This window comes from Lampris incognitus, chromosome 9 (assembly GCF_029633865.1).
Source record: "Lampris incognitus isolate fLamInc1 chromosome 9, fLamInc1.hap2, whole genome shotgun sequence".
Classification (NCBI taxonomy): domain Eukaryota; kingdom Metazoa; phylum Chordata; class Actinopteri; order Lampriformes; family Lampridae; genus Lampris; species Lampris incognitus.
The window spans coordinates 23,583,692-23,600,256 of record NC_079219.1 but is presented as its reverse complement, the minus strand read 5'-3'; the positions used below and the strand labels follow the sequence as shown (position 1 = coordinate 23,600,256).

Sequence of the window (16,565 nt, the reverse complement as noted above, 5' to 3'; positions counted from 1 at the left end):
ACTATATGGTGCCATAATAACAAAACGCTCTCTAAATGTCAATAAGAAAATAAATCATTGTTGACTTTAGAAGTTTCAGGGAAAATCACATTCATATTTCCATCAATGGGTCATCTGTTGAAATTGTGAACAGTTTTAGATTTCTACACATCACAGACACCCTCACATGGTCTTCTACACATCAATTGCATCCTGAAGAAGGCACAACAGAGATTGTATTCTCTGAGGTGTTTCAAGAGTTTTGGTATGAGCACCAAAACTTGTGAACTTTTATCCCAGTACCATCAAGAGTGTCTTGACAGGCTGTATCACAGTGTGGTTTGGCAACCTGACTGCTCAGCACTGCAGACTGCTTCAAAGAAATGTAAAGACAGCAGCAAAAGTCATTGGCAGGGAACTACCACAACTTCATAATATTTACACCACTTGCTGCAAAAGGAACCCCAAAACATGATTATTAAGGAAACCAACCCCCCTGCTCATGTTCTGTTCTGGCTTCTTCCATCTAAAAAATGTTACTGGAGCATCAAATCACACAGCACCAGGTTCAGTAATAGTTTCTTTCCACAGGCAGTCTGGTTGCTAAGCAGCTGACCCATCCATATTACAGTGGCACTTGACAAGGGGTGGGATATATTATTCAGCAAGTGAACAGTCAGTTTTTGAAGTTGATGTGTTGGAAGCAGGAAAATTTGGCAAGCGTAAGGATCTCAGCAACTTTGACAAAGGCCAAATTGTTGATGGGTAGATGTCTGGGTCAGAGCATCTCCAAAACGGCAGGTCTTGTTGGGTGTTCGCGGTATGCCGTGGTCAGTACCTACCAAAAGTGGTCGTAGGGAGTGAAGGCTAGCCCATCTGGTCCAATCCCACAGAACAGCTACTGTAGGCTCAAATTGCTGAAAACGTTAATGCTGCTTATGACAGATGGGAGTCAGAACACACAGTGCATTGCAGCTTGCTGGTATAGGGCTGCATAGCCGCAGACCAGTTAGTGCCCATGCTGACCCCTGTCCACCACCAAAAGTGGCTACAATTGGCACGTGAGCATCAGAACTGGTCCTTGAAGCAGTGGAAGAAGTTGGCCTGGTCTTATGAATCATGTTTTCTTTTACATCACGTTGATGGCTAGGTGCATGTGCGTCGTTTACTTGGGGGAGAGATGGCACCAGGATGCACTATGGGAAGAAAGCAAGCTGACAGATGCAGTATGATGCTCTGGGTAATTTTCTGCTGGGAAACCTTGGGTCCTGGCATTCATGTGGATGTTACTGTGACACGTACCACCTACCTAAACATTGTTTCAGACCAAGTACACCCCTCATGGCGATGGTATTCCCTGATGGCAGTGGCCTCTTTCAGCAGGACAATGTGCCCTGCCTTTGTGTTAAGGCAGAGAGCCAGAGCACAAGAATTTCATTGTATTCTACACATGACAAAGCTGAACTTGAAATAAATAAAATAAATAAATAAATAAATATATATATATATATATATACATATATATATAATCCTTTTTTTGTCTCGTAGGCCTCCTGGGGAAGATCTGTTTGTCCCAAACACATTTTCTATAATTTCTATAGTCTTGAGCTTTGCTCATACACATGCACAACAACCACCTTCTCATCTTCCCTACTATCAAGTCTGACCCACCTGGGTACGGGGTGTGATGCATGAGTTGTGGTGACAGTTTCAACACTGGCCTTGCTCTCCATAGCATCCACATGACTGTGTGGAGCCCCATATGGCAGTACTCTGTAGTCTGTCATCTTAGGCCAATTGTTCATGAGGTAAAACAAGGTGATGGGTAACAATTTGCTACAGGCATTCCTGACAAAGAGCTTACCAATTTTCTCTATCCTTTGATGTCAAATTCTGATTAAAGACCTCAGGGGACAGACATCAGACCATAAGTGATCACTATGGGTGGGTAGGAAATTCTCCTTAATAGCAAGAATCTAAAATGGTGGGTGAGTGGGTCAGGGGAAGAAGTTGTAACGATCACAGCTAAATAGTTTCACTAAACTACCACCAAGAAAGCTTCAAGCAGACCTCTGGTAAGCTGTGCAGTAATGACAGTTTTTACAAAGCTGTTAAAACGCCTTTTTTATACAGTGATCAGAAATGTCCGCAGTAATTGTATACCAGTACCTAACAACTGCATTTTCTGTGTCTCCTCCCTCTCCTGTCTCTCTCAGCCATTAGCTGGTGTACTGACACAAAACATATGACCATAAGCTGACTTCAGAAGAGTTCTGGTATTGTACCAGTATAGTCGCAAATGATCCACTCTCTCCCCTCTCAGCTCTCTCTTATGAAACTGTCTAAACCATCATCACTCATTATTAATGGCTGGCTAGCTGGCTCTCAGTAGCACTGAGATTAATTTTTAGAGATCACCGGTGATTGGTCTACTGAGCTCTCAGACATGATGAAAGTATCAGAAGGCAAAAAAAATTGTTTGTCAGCGGCTTGTACAGTTCCGTACAGCATATATGGTGCATACGTATGAAGTGGATGGGTAGGCTTGGGTTTGAAATGCCTGACAAATGAAGTCTTCTATGAAATATATCCTTAATGGCGTAAATATTGTATTCCTAAGCTTTGCACTGGTAAAATGCTGTGATACATGTCCTGCATTTGTCATCCAATATTCTTCTTTGTTAGAACTGGATGACAGTAAACGTGATTAAACTCTCTTGGCTACTATCAAAGCTTTTCTCAGCACAAAAAATCCAGAAGGCTTAAATTTACTTTTTAGAAACAGAGACAATAGTCAAAGAAAAGTACATGATGGGAAAAAACACACTGTATACACTATGGACAAAAGTATGTGGCCACGCCTTCTAATGAGTGGATTTGGCTGTTTCAGGGCCATCCATTGCTGGTAGGTGCATAAAATCAAGCACAGCCATGTAGTCTCTATAGACAAACACTGGCAGTAGAATGGGTCATACTGAAGAGCTCAGTGACTTTCAATGTGGCTTTGTCATAGGATGTCACCTTTCCAACAAGTCAATTGGTGAAAAGTCTGCCCTGCTAGATCTGCCCCGACCAACTGTAACTCTGTTATTGTGAAGTGGAAACGTCTGGGATCAACAACAGCTCAGCCATGAAGTGGTAGAACACACAAGCTCAGAGAAGGGGACCGCCGAGTGCTGAAGCATGTAGCGTGTACAAATCGTCTGTCCTTGGTTGCAACACTCACTACCGAGTTCTAAACTGCCTCTGGAAGCAACATCAGCGTAAGAGCTTGAAATGAGTTTCCATGGTTGAGCAGCCGCACACAAGCCTAAGATCACCATGCGCAATGCCATGCGTCAGCTGGAGTGGTGTAAAGCACCACTGGACTCTGGAACAGTGGAAACACATTCTCTGAAGTGATGAATCACACTCTTTCTGGCAGTCTGGCGTACCAAATTGGGTTTGGTGGATGCCAGGAGAATGCTACCTGCCCAAATGCATAGTGCCAACTGTAAAGTTGGTGGAAGAGGAATAATGGTCTGGGGCTTTTTTTTTTCATGGTTTGGGCTTGGGTTCCTTAGTTCCAGTGGAGGGAAGTCTTAATGCTACTGTGTACAATGACATTCTGGAGAATTGTGTGCTTCCAACTTTGTGGCAACAGCTTGGGGAAGGCCCTTTGCTGTTTCAGCATGACAATGCCTCCATGTACAAAGCAAAGTCCATAAAGACATTGTTTGCAGAGTTTGGTGTGGAAGAACTTGGCTGACCTCAACCCCATCTAACACCTTTGGGATGAATTAGAACGCTGACTGTGAGCCAGGCCTTCTCCGCATCATCAGTGGCCAACCTTGCTAATACTCTTGTGGCTGAGTGGGAGCGAATCCCTGCAGCTATGTTCCAAAATCTAGTAGAAAGCCTTCCCAGAAGAATGGACTGTTACAACAGCAAATTGGGGACTGACTTTATATTAATGCCCATGGATTTGGAATGAGATGTGTGGAGTACAAAATGTACTCCATATGCACTCCGTATGTACTCTGTAGTTTTCCACTTCTCTGTGTGCATGAAACTTCTCACTCACTGCAAACACACATACCCATTGTCATCATGCGTGCCTCCCATAGGGCCACATAGCAACTGTTTGCTTGCCTCCCCGTTGCCGCATCCCAGGAACTGCCTGGTACAACAAAGATAAGTGCAAAGGACCTACAGACACTCACGGGGCACAGAACGTGATTAACGTAGATGTTTCCCTGCATTCCTTTGTAAGACTACACCTTAGTTAATGCAGGAAACATAGTGTATGACGCGACGGACTGTTCTATAAGAAACCACTACCTCCAGCTCAGGGGCAGAGCATATCCTCACGGATGAACCTCTGTGTAGCCTTATGTCTCTCCATCTGCAGATGCATTAAAGATTCTCTGTTTGCTCCAATATTTGTGCGGTGATTATTCTCCCCAGAGGTTGCTGTGGCAAGAGCCCATTAAAGGATAAAGGAAAATCCACAACAGATGTTCAACGAGTATATATATGGGTGTGATGTTTGGGTGTCCACATACTTTTGGCCACATAGTGTGCATATTTGGGTAGTAATATGAAAATGAAAAGAGGCAAAATGACTTGAAGTCCTGCAGGGATATACTGTCAGTGCCCTGAAATGACGGGATCTCCGACCCTAGAGATGCCAGGGGCGGCATGTGACATCAAAAGGGCTGAATGAATGTGGAGCAGCATAGTAAACCTGCTGTTGCACCAAATCTGAAGAATAAAGAGCTGCCGTTCTGCCACGATTTTGGAGTGACAATTGACCAATAAACCAATAATTTTCCGCATGTGCTTTGGAAATTGCCGCAAACACACACTATATGTGATGCAAATGGATGTTGCTAGAAATTTACAAGTGTTGTCATTAAAAAACAAAATAGGTTTTTTTCCCCAGTGTGTCCAGATTCTCACACGCATTTTTAATTGCTGCCATTCAGCCACAGTTTCAAAGCACATTTTCATTGCACAGTTCTGAGTACACAGGCATATTTTCACACTGGCAGATCATGTGGCATTTATTTACAGCAGCACTGGGTACAGTAGATGACACCCAGGCTCGCATTATAAAAATCAATAGCCCCTCAGTTGGACACATGTATACGGTGTCTTAGTGCATCCACAATGAAAGCGAGAGAAAACCTCTCAAATGTAGAGCCAGGCCCCAGATTAAGGCTCTTATAGAACATGGCTTCTCTTCGCATCCTACTTCAGCAGAAAAGATGAGAGGAGAGAATTCATGCATCAGGAAAATTGTCATCCAAAGACAGACAGCAGTAGTCTTACTAACATTTGAGGGACAGGGTCCATTCGTTAGTCTATTTTTTTATTTAACCTGAAATTACTTTAAACTGCAACATATTTACATTTACATCTATATAATAGAGACTTCATAAGACAATGAGGTACCACCCAGCTTTGACCTTGACAGTGACTAAGTGTGCAATCAAAAATCAATCCACAGCTCCACCTTGTGGGCTTGGTTGCATTTTGCAAAGGTAAACAAACGCCAGTTGGTAGTCATCAAATCTGAGGATAGACTGAGGTACTGACTCAGAATATATTTGTTCTTTCCTTTTACAATAAGGGGGACTTCATGACTAGGGAAGATAATCTGTGGCCTGATAACCACTCCAGTTCTGCAAAAAACAGTATACTGAATAAGCTGTGGTAAAGATCTAAACAGTTTTAGTACTGAACATCAAAATATTCAAGCACCTAAGTAGAATTCATGTCAAACCAACATATCCTTCTCAATGAAACCAGGGCAGTGAAGTGAAAAAGTATTAGAGGTGTTGAAACACATTAGACATGAAACGTGCACAGCTACTACGTGCCCTCAGCACAAATACTTTGATACCTGCTACACAGGTAATTTACCCTGGTCCTAATTTCTTTAAAACTAATTTTAGATCACACCCCAGCTGAAGGAAGGGAGGAGGGAGGGGTACAAGAGTGGGGAAAGGAAGCTGTATGACTTCTAAAAAAGGGACGAGGCAATGAAAGCCAGAGTAGTGAGCACAGGGTGTGTGTGAGTGTCTGTGTATGTTTGTAAGTTATGACCATGGGGAATGACTGCGATAGGCAAAAAGAACATTTCTACCCACGCAGATGACCAATAAGCAAGTATGCCAGCGAGCTGGTGGCTGCCAGATAATTTAATGAGTGAGACGGCCAGCTAGACAGTCAGCCATTTAGACACACACACACACACACACACACACACACACACACACACACACACACACACACACACACACACACACACACACACACACACACACACACACACACACGTCTGCATGATGTCACTTCTTGCTGCCAATATAAGCAGGCCATCACCAGGCTATCGAGGCACTTCATTGCTGCCTTATTTGGCCTTTACGTCAAGTAGAGATGAAACAGTATGAAAATGCCCTATCATGATTAGAGTGACCAACATTACCATGGTTATCAGTATTATCACGGTATCGTTAAAATGTGCTGAATATAGGAATGCACAATATTGGATTTTTGTCGATATTCATAATGCTGGTATTTTCAAACTCATTTTGGCAGATTGCCGATGGCGGTACACATTTTTTTCATTCATTGAAGAGAACACCAAGTCTCTCCTATACTAGCATTAACCTATGATGGCCTACTTGTTACAGATACAGACATTAAACATTTCCTTTGATTCTACACTAAATGTATCCTTTTAACAAATGTAGACATTCACTCATGAAAAATAAGGAAATCATTTCAACTTGGACTAGATGTAAAATATGCGACATTTATTTTTCAAGTAACATTTTCAAAGACAAATATAATTCTCATCCTACTTGAACAGCTTTGTATGATGCTTCCCTGAGACAATCCTGACAAAGTAGTGGACATAGTACAGAAAAATTGAAGTGCACAAAATTAAAGCAGCTGTAGACCTAAAAATTCAGTACTTAGGGTCTACTTTAGAGAATAATGAACAACTTAAAAAAAACTTCAGCTGACTAGTAGGCCTATTGGTTCTACTTAAAACTGCCAAAATTTTAAAATCAAGCTCCATATGCCCCTTTCTGTGAGTCACAAACAGCACTGCAACAACCTGCTGACAGACAAATGGTGAGCTCTCTAGTGCACAAAACAAAAGATTTAACTTGAACTTTAGTCCTTGCCATCCTTTTGAGTCCATTTAACGAGGCTGAAAAAAAAACTTAAGAGCTTTCACCTTTCAGTGGTCACCATTCTTAGCTTTGTCAAATGACTAAAGTGGAGGCTGCTGACAGGTTTTTTTCTGGTGCCGTTTTTTCTTGCCTACTTTTCAGAAACTCTTTGTGGTGTTCAGGATGATGGCTCTTAAAATGGATAATTAAACTGGTAGTGTTAAAAGAGTGTGGCTTTACCCCTCCTTGCATCACCAGTGCTTTATAAACATTGCCAATAATTTTTTTTGTCTGTTTCAGATACAAAACCGCGTTGCATGCTGCGCCTGCTTCCACACCCGTCCAGCTGGTGGCAGTAATGCGCCTCTAAGCTGGTTTGCCAACCGCCAATAAAAACTAAAAAGAAGAAAAGAAGAAAGAAAAAGAAGCCCGGGCGTGCTGGACAGTATTTATTTACCGTTTTTCGAAAGCACGGTAATCAAACCCGGTTTTAATGATAATTAAAATTTAAAACAGTAATACAAAACCCTTTGGGAATTTTACCGTGGTTTATCGTGAAACCGGTAGCCGAAGCTGCTTTGTAGTAGAGATGCACCGGATCTACTTTTTCAGTTCCGAGTCAGATACCTGAATCTGTCGGTACCGATACCAACCGATACCGATACTTGAGCGGATTTTTTCTTGATTATTATCATTATTATTGTTGTTGTTGGTATTATGTGCAAGGTTATATGAGGCTATAGCACACAGCACTTCTAATTAAAAGAGCAAACTATATACAAAAATGCATTCAATTTAAATGATTTCCAAAGCAATTTAGTGAAACTATAGTTTAAGCAGGCTTCACACACAAACAGATGGAGTGCAAATTGCTATGGCAACTCCTTTGTGTTAATTGACTTAAAGGGTCAAACTGCTTTTTTCCCCTTTTCCCAATTAACCAAAATAATAATAATATATATATATATATACACTACCGTTCAAAAGTTTGGGATCACCCAAACAATTTTGTGTTTTCCATGAAAAGTCACACTTATTCACCACCATATGTTGTGAAATGAATAGAAAATAGAGTCAAGACATTGACAAGGTTAGAAATAATGATTTGTATTTGAAATAAGATTTTTTTTACATCAAACTTTGCTTTCGTCAAAGAATCCTCCATTTGCAGCAATTACAGCATTGCAGACCTTTGGCATTCTAGCTGTTAATTTGTTGAGGTAATCTGGAGAAATTGCACCCCACGCTTCCAGAAGCAGCTCCCACAAGTTGGATTGGTTGGATGGGCACTTCTTTGAGCAGATTGAGTTTCTGGAGCATCACATTTGTGGGGTCAATTAAACGCTCATAATGGCCAGAAAAAGAGAACTTTCATCTGAAACTCGACAGTCTATTCTTGTTCTTAGAAATGAAGGCTATTCCATGCGAGAAATTGCTAAGAAATTGAAGATTTCCTACACCGGTGTGTACTACTCCCTTCAGAGGACAGCACAAACAGGCTCTAACCAGAGTAGAAAAAGAAGTGGGAGGCCGCGTTGCACAACTGAGCAAGAAGATAAGTACATTAGAGTCTCTAGTTTGAGAAACAGACGCCTCACAGGTCCCCAACTGGCATCTTCATTTAATAGTACCTGTTAGAGCCTGTTTGTGCTGTCCTCTGAAGGGAGTAGTACACACCGGTGTAGGAAATCTTCAATTTCTTAGCAATTTCTCGCATGGAATAGCCTTCATTTCTAAGAACAAGAATAGACTGTCGAGTTTCAGATGAAAGTTCTCTTTTTCTGGCCATTTTGAGCGTTTAATTGACCCCACAAATGTGATGCTCCAGAAACTCAATATGCTCAAAGAAGTGCCCATCCAACCAATCCAACTTGTGGGAGCTGCTTCTGGAAGCGTGGGGTGCAATTTCTCCAGATTACCTCAACAAATTAACAGCTAGAATGCCAAAGGTCTGCAATGCTGTAATTGCTGCAAATGGAGGATTCTTTGACGAAAGCAAAGTTTGATGTAAAAAAAATCTTATTTCAAATACAAATCATTATTTCTAACCTTGTCAATGTCTTGACTCTATTTTCTATTCATTTCACAACATATGGTGGTGAATAAGTGTGACTTTTCATGGAAAACACGAAATTGTTTGGGTGATCCCAAACTTTTGAACGGTAGTGTATATATATACACTACCGTTCAAAAGTTTGGGATCACATTGAAATGTCCATATTTTTGAAGGAAAAGCACTATACTGTTCAATGAAGATAACTTTAAACTAGTTTTAACTTTCAAGAAATACACTCTATACATTGCTAATGTGGTAAATGACTATTCTAGCTGCAAATGTCTGGTTTTTGGTGCAATATCTACATAGGTGTATAGAGGCCCATTTCAAGCAACTATCACTCCAGTGTTCTAATGGTACAATGTGTTTGCTCATTGGCTCAGAAGGCTAATTGATGATTAGAAAACCCTTGTGCAATCATGTTCACACATCTGAAAACAGTTTAGCTCGTTACAGAAGCTACAAAACTGACCTTCCTTTGAGCAGATTGAGTTTCTGGAGCATCACATTTGTGGGGTCAATTAAACGCTCAAAATGGCCAGAAAAAGAGAACTTTCATCTGAAATTCGGCAGTCTATTCTTGTTCTTAGAAATGAAGGCTATTCCATGCGAGAAATTGCTAAGAAATTGAAGATTTCCTACACCGGTGTGTACTACTCCCTTCAGAGGACAGCACAAACAGGCTCTAACCAGAGTAGAAAAAGAAGTGGGAGGCCGCGTTGCACAACTGAGCAAGAAGATAAGTACATTAGAGTCTCTAGTTTGAGAAACAGACGCCTCACAGGTCCCCAACTGGCATCTTCATTAAATAGTACCCGCAAAACACCAGTGTCAACATCTACAGTGAAGAGGCGGCTGCGGGATTCTGGGCTTCAGGGCAGAGTGGCAAAGAAAAAGCCATATCTGAGACTGACCAATAAAAGAAAAAGATTAAGATGGGCAAAAGAACACAGACATTGGACAGAGGAAGACTGGAAAAAAGTGTTGTGGACGGATGAATCCAAGTTTGAGGTGTTTGGATCACAAAGAAGAACGTTTGTGAGACGCAGAACAAATGAAAAGATGCTGGAAGAATGCCTGACGCCATCTGTTAAGCATGGTGGAGGTAATGTGATGGTCTGGGGTTGCTTTGGTGCTGGTAAGGTGGGAGATTTGTACAGGGTAAAAGGGATTCTGAATAAGGAAGGCTATCACTCCATTTTGCAACGCCATGCCATACCCAGTGGACAGCGCTTGATTGGAGCCAATTTCATCCTACAACAGGACAATGACCCTAAACACACCTCCAAATTGTGCAAGAACTATTTAGAGCAGAAGCAGGCAGCTGGTATTCTATCGGTAATGGAGTGGCCAGCGCAGTCACCAGATCTGACCCCATTGAGCTGTTGTGGGAGCAGCTTGACCGTATGGTACGCAAGAAGTGCCCATCCAACCAATCCAACTTGTGGGAGCTGCTTCTGGAAGCGTGGGGTGCAATTTCTCCAGATTACCTCAACAAATTAACAGCTAGAATGCCAAAGGTCTGCAATGCTGTAATTGCTGCAAATGGAGGATTCTTTGACGAAAGCAAAGTTTGATGTAAAAAAAATCTTATTTCAAATACAAATCATTATTTCTAACCTTGTCAATGTCTTGACTCTATTTTCTATTCATTTCACAACATATGGTGGTGAATAAGTGTGACTTTTCATGGAAAACACAAAATTGTTTGGGTGATCCCAAACTTTTGAACGGTAGTGTATATATATATATTTTTACAAAAAGCCCTCTTCTGTAGTCATTTCACATTAAAATGCCAGAGGGATTTATATTTTTTTGTTGGTGAAAGACATAAAACAACACTAAGTGTTGATCTGTAAAACCAACCTGAAATATGTTGCTCCTGACTAACCTGGTGTTAAGATGTCTGGCGATGTTCACCCTGTCTACCCTGGCAGCACTGACCCTGTCCCCTAAAACTTTTACTCATGTGTACGGTCTGGTGTTTGAATGATTTATGCTCTAAGCACCAATTAAATCAAATTGTGACAAAAACCTGGATTAAGTGATATAAGATCGTAAATGTGGTTCTTCTCTTTTCCTGTCCTGTCACTTTACGGAGAGCCAGGCTTGCCGCCTCCCCTCATCACTCTGCGCCTCCTGCCCAGCTCGGCTGCAGCAGCTGCCAGGGAGATTACGCACGCAGCATGGCCTCTACTCCACGCTCACTGGGTCCCTCTGATAGTTAGTACGTCTTCTATGGCCATTTTATCTTTCTCTGAATTACTATGGAGTTGAGGAGACACCAGGTTTATATTTTGCGGGGCTTCACTTGTTTCTCCCCGGCTATCGGCCTCGTTACTACCCCCGCTTCAGCCACCTGGTCTGTGGCTTCCGCATCCTCCTCTTCCTGCTCTCTATGCAGGCAACTGAAGCGCTTGTGTCCCACGGCCCCGCACTCAAGAAACTTCATACTACCTGAACTTACATATACCATTTTGGTTATGGGCTTAAAATTGCATTATTTCATATTTATAATTCATAAACAAATCAGACTATGGAATCTAGATCGATACATCGTGGGTCAGTAACGTCAGTCCGATATCCGATGAGTGAATTATGTCAGTATCTGCACCCGATGCTGATATTGGATTGGTCCCAACTCTACTTTGTAAATATCTACATGTAGCCTAAGAACTTTCGGACATATTGTACAGTGAACAGTGTTATAAAACCAGTCTGTTAAAGCAAATAATGGAACCAGAGTTTCTGGCAGATGCCTCAAGGCTTATAATAACAATAATAATAATAATACATTTTTATTTGTGGGCACCTTTCAGAGCACTCAAGGGCACCTTACAGAACACAGTAAAAAAAAACAAAAAAACAAGCAGCACTGCATCAGGCAGCATAAAATCAAAACAAGAGGGTAGACAATAAAAACGTTAATACATGTTATGTCCATTATGTCTGTGCATTTGTGCTTCACGTCCACCTCTTGGTCATGTCATGTCTGATTCATAGTTTTAATGTCCAACAGCTGACCCGCAGACACAAGACAGCAGGTTATTGGGTTATTTTGGAATCATCCTTGGAAATGGATGACTGGCATCATGCAACTCTTTGTATTTTTACACCTCCAGCATAAAGTATTTGTCATTCATGTTTACAAAGCAATTTATATTAAAAAAAAAAAACGTAAAGGACAATGCTAATATGATCTATGAGGTTAGATGACAGCTCCAGCGGGTTGTCCAAAAAAAAGAAAAAGAAAAAAAGGGGTGACTTACACCTAGCTTGTCAAAACAGAACTCCCATGAGATGCTGCTGAGGCAGATCATGTCATGACCCAAGAGATTTTTTGAATTAAATAAATAGTTACACTACTTATACGTTTTTTTCCATATATGAATAGACTAAGCTGACAAGACAGAAAACAAAACTAGGTTGGAGAGAGATCCACCCATATAAGCAGTTATTTGTTCTGGGAGACTGAAACTTGAGCTCTGAAGAGATAAAATGATTGATTCATTTTTATGTGAAATGTCTTTGTAGTACATGATAGATAATATTCACAAATGTATTTCCATGCTTCACTCACACACGTAAAAGAATGCCCAGCATATTCTGTCCAGCAACTGTGCTGGATGGACACATTAACACTGGATAAAAATGGCTGCGCGTCAGTTCTGATCCAGTCCCGTCACATCATGCACCGTATCAAACATGCTTGCTGTGGGCACTGTGGACAGGTTTTGCAAGAACTTAACAGAGAATACATAGCATTCATTCTTTGATACTAGCTGGCCATTTTACAGTGAAACCACCCCAGTTTGTGTAATGGCCTTGATTACCTTTCAAGGTATTTGAACATCTGCTGGGAAACGTGTGAATGCAGTCTCTGTTCGGGGCACTCATCTCCGTTACGCGTACTAGCTATTGGCTGGTGCAATGCGATTACCATAGACCTCCAAGGACCATTTATTTTGGTAATATTCTCATTGGGACATGACAGCGCAGTACCAAAATGGGCTTGTAATTAAAAGATGTCAGAGATTCTGAAAGAGGACGTGGAGTGGGTTATTAAGCTCCATTTTGTGGTGGTTTTAAGTCATACGGCACCTGGATGCTGCTTGCTTCTTTAACATCCCCCAATTACACAAAGACACAATCATAAATGCATGGAAGCATGTATGTACACGCACACGCACACACACACTGACACATACACACCCACCAACCCACCCACACCCAAACACACACATACAGAGATGACACATTCAGAGAAGTAACCCCCCCTGCCCCGCCTTCCAAGCACACTTCCTCTGCCTGAAATAATTGCCGCTTGTCTGGCAGAGCAAGCTTCTTCGTTCATTAGTTGTTCTAAATATCAGACACAGCATCACTTTTAAGGCTTAATTTCTCTGCACTCCCAGGCCCCTCTCCGCCGATCCTCCTCCATCAGCAGCCATAGAGTATACCCTTCATTCTCGCAGGCATGACCTAAATAGATAAGTAGCAAATCAACGGAGCCTTTCTGCTGGCAGTCATGAAGAAATTAACGGAGAGCTGAAGAAGTGAAAGGTGGCGGGTGGGATGGGGGCAGCTGAAATGCAAGCTTGATACTTTGGCTTTGCAAGTGGAGCAGCGGCGGCAGTTACAGTGGCGGAACTGGTGGCAGTGACCATTTCCTTATGATGCAACCAAATAGATGTTGCCATGGAGACCAGCGGGGAGCCAAACAGCGATGTTTCTTAAGGGTTCCCTGGGGTTCCTGTGGTGCTTAATGATTGGGTCATTTCAGATACAGCAAACACAGTACCTGAGGGAGATGTCTCGCACTGCTGGTCAAAGAACCTCGGTCAGAGAGGAGCAAGGAGGGGGCAACGTATGACAGAAGTGACTCAATCAGACTTGAAGTCCTGTCGGAGAGAGCATACCTCTCTTCCTCCGCCGTATCACCCTTCCTCAGCTCGTGACGCTGTCACAGACAGTTTGAACGTAGTCTTCCATACGTCGGATAAAATGACTGATTACAGAAGCCCCCTTCATTTCTAAGGCGAAAGACTCACTGGAGGTGGTGAAGCTCTCCGACATCCCCACCTCCATTCACTTTGAAAGCGAGATGGCTAACCGCTTATGCAGAGCAGGATGGAGGACCTGGCGGTGGAGGGCATGCTGGCATCACAGCAAGAAAAAGCTGAAATCGGTGAACTTTAACCCTGCTGTGTGAGAAATCTAGATTCAAATTCTCATGTTGCTAACGTACAGGCTCTGCTGATGTAGAGACACAGACAAAGGAAACACTGTTTGCTGAAAGGCGTCGTTTCTGGCATGTAGAATTTACATACAGAACAAGCTTATCCACATGCCATGAATACCTTTATTTTGGTTAATCTCAAGTAGGTTACTTTCGTTGATTTAATTCAACTGGGCGTAAAAATATACAACAGAAGACAACGTGCCCACAGATGGTGGGTAGCAGCAGGTGAGAGCGGTGCCAGGCCTCTTCCTGTGTGACTTTGGCCTTAGACTTTTGATATATTAATGCTGCAGGATTTTCCCCAATAATTTCTTTTGAGGAATGAATCCATCCATTCATCCATCCATCCATCCATAATCCAAGCCGCTTATCCCAATTGGGGTCATTGGTTGCTGGAGCCTATCTCAGCAGTCATCGGTCGGCAGGTGGGGAGACACCCTGGACAGGCCGTGCCAGTCCATCACAGGGCTGACACATTCACAATCATTAGTACGCATCATCATCGTCATCACTAGTAGTAAACATATGAAGAAGGATCTTCATTGATAGTTAAATGTGCACCACAACAGACCTTACCTACATTAAGACCAGTGATAGAGAACTCACTGCCAATCTTGCAAATTTTAACCATCTGAAGTGAAAGTACTGACCAAACAATATCACAACAAGCCAGAATACAACCCTAAAGTTCAGTGAATACTGTGTGAGAATTCTGGATATAAATACAGGGAACGTTTGAAGCAGCTTTACGATTGTCTGGTCTTGATTTGTAAAAAGGCATTCACTACACATCAGTTATAAAACCAGCAGAGGTCTTTAATACCATACTCTGCCGTCTAACTATTCTTGGTGGCCATAAAACCATGTATAACCTATATAACACACCTCTACAGGCTGCATTCTAATACTAATTTACACTTTGGAAATAACAATAGCACCAGCATGGAAATAATCTGGCTCAATTGCCTAGGTGAAGGATTTATTCAATTACTTAACAATAGGGGTCATCGACCCTAAAACAGCCAACAATCGAAGCCAACATATTTTTCATCATAGATTGGGCTTTACACAACATACACGTCATTGCTTGTCCTTGGAGGATATTACAAACTTCTCTTTCGTCTCGTCTCTCCTGTCCTTGACAACCTGAGACATCCATCTGGATGTTTACCAATAAAACTGACAATGGGCATGTCTTAAAGTGTCACAAAAGCATGTCAAATATCTGTCAGTGTGCAATTAAGTGCACAGATAAGAGTGTGAGAGTAATAAGTATGTATTGGAGAGGTGGTCAACATACCGTCACCTTCTCTAAGTCAGCTTTTGAGGAGGTGGGAGACAGGGGGCTGATAGGACTGAGGGAAGGGGAGCTGCCAACACTGGATACGTACTCAGGATCAGGGACGTACAGGACCTGCAAACACAATCCACATCTGTATTTACACTGGCTTCGCCTTTGTGCAAACACATGCACTTAGTGCATCCATGCAAGGAATACAACAAAAAAACATCCAACACATAAATCAACACACACAGTAATAACCCTCCCCAAACAATGACAATAATAATGAAATGCATCAGATTAATGCAAGTCTTTTTTTTGTGGATCCTCCCCCCCCTTTGATCCCCAATTACATCTTGCCAATTACCCTACTCTTCTGAGCCATCCCGGTCACTGCTCCACCCCCTCTGCCAATCTGGGGAGGGCTGCAGACTACCACACACCTCCTCCGACACATCTGGAGTTGCTAGCTGCTTCTTTTCACCTGACAGTGAGGAGTTTCACTAGGGGTCGTAGCGTGTGGGGGGATCATGCTATTCCCCCCAGTTACCCCTCCCCCCGAACAGGCACCCAACCGACCAGAGGAGGTGCTAGTGTAACCACCAGGACACATGCCCACATCCAGCTTCCCACCTGCAGACACGGCCAATTGTGTCTGTAGGGACCCCCGACAAGCTGGAGGTAACACGGGGATTCGAACCGGCGATCCTCGTGTTGGTAGGCAACGGAATAGACTGCTACTCTACCCGGATGAATGCAAGTCTACAAAAGAAAGTTAAAGCGGTTATTTAAAAATGTTATGGGGATCCATGCATAGATAAAAACATGTTCACAGAC

General features: G+C 42.3%; 1 protein-coding gene across 4 annotated transcripts in view; it reads right to left on the bottom strand.

Moving 5' to 3' along the window:
- The window catches only part of oxr1a (oxidation resistance 1a), a 242,236-nt gene that overhangs the window by 33,297 nt on the left and 192,374 nt on the right, over window positions 1–16,565 (bottom strand). For all 4 annotated transcript variants that reach the window (XM_056285873.1, XM_056285875.1, XM_056285876.1 and 1 more), the window contains one exon: window positions 15,747–15,860. In XM_056285873.1, coding sequence (XP_056141848.1) covers window positions 15,747–15,860 — 114 coding nt within the window. The remainder of the gene's footprint in view (window positions 1–15,746; window positions 15,861–16,565) is intronic.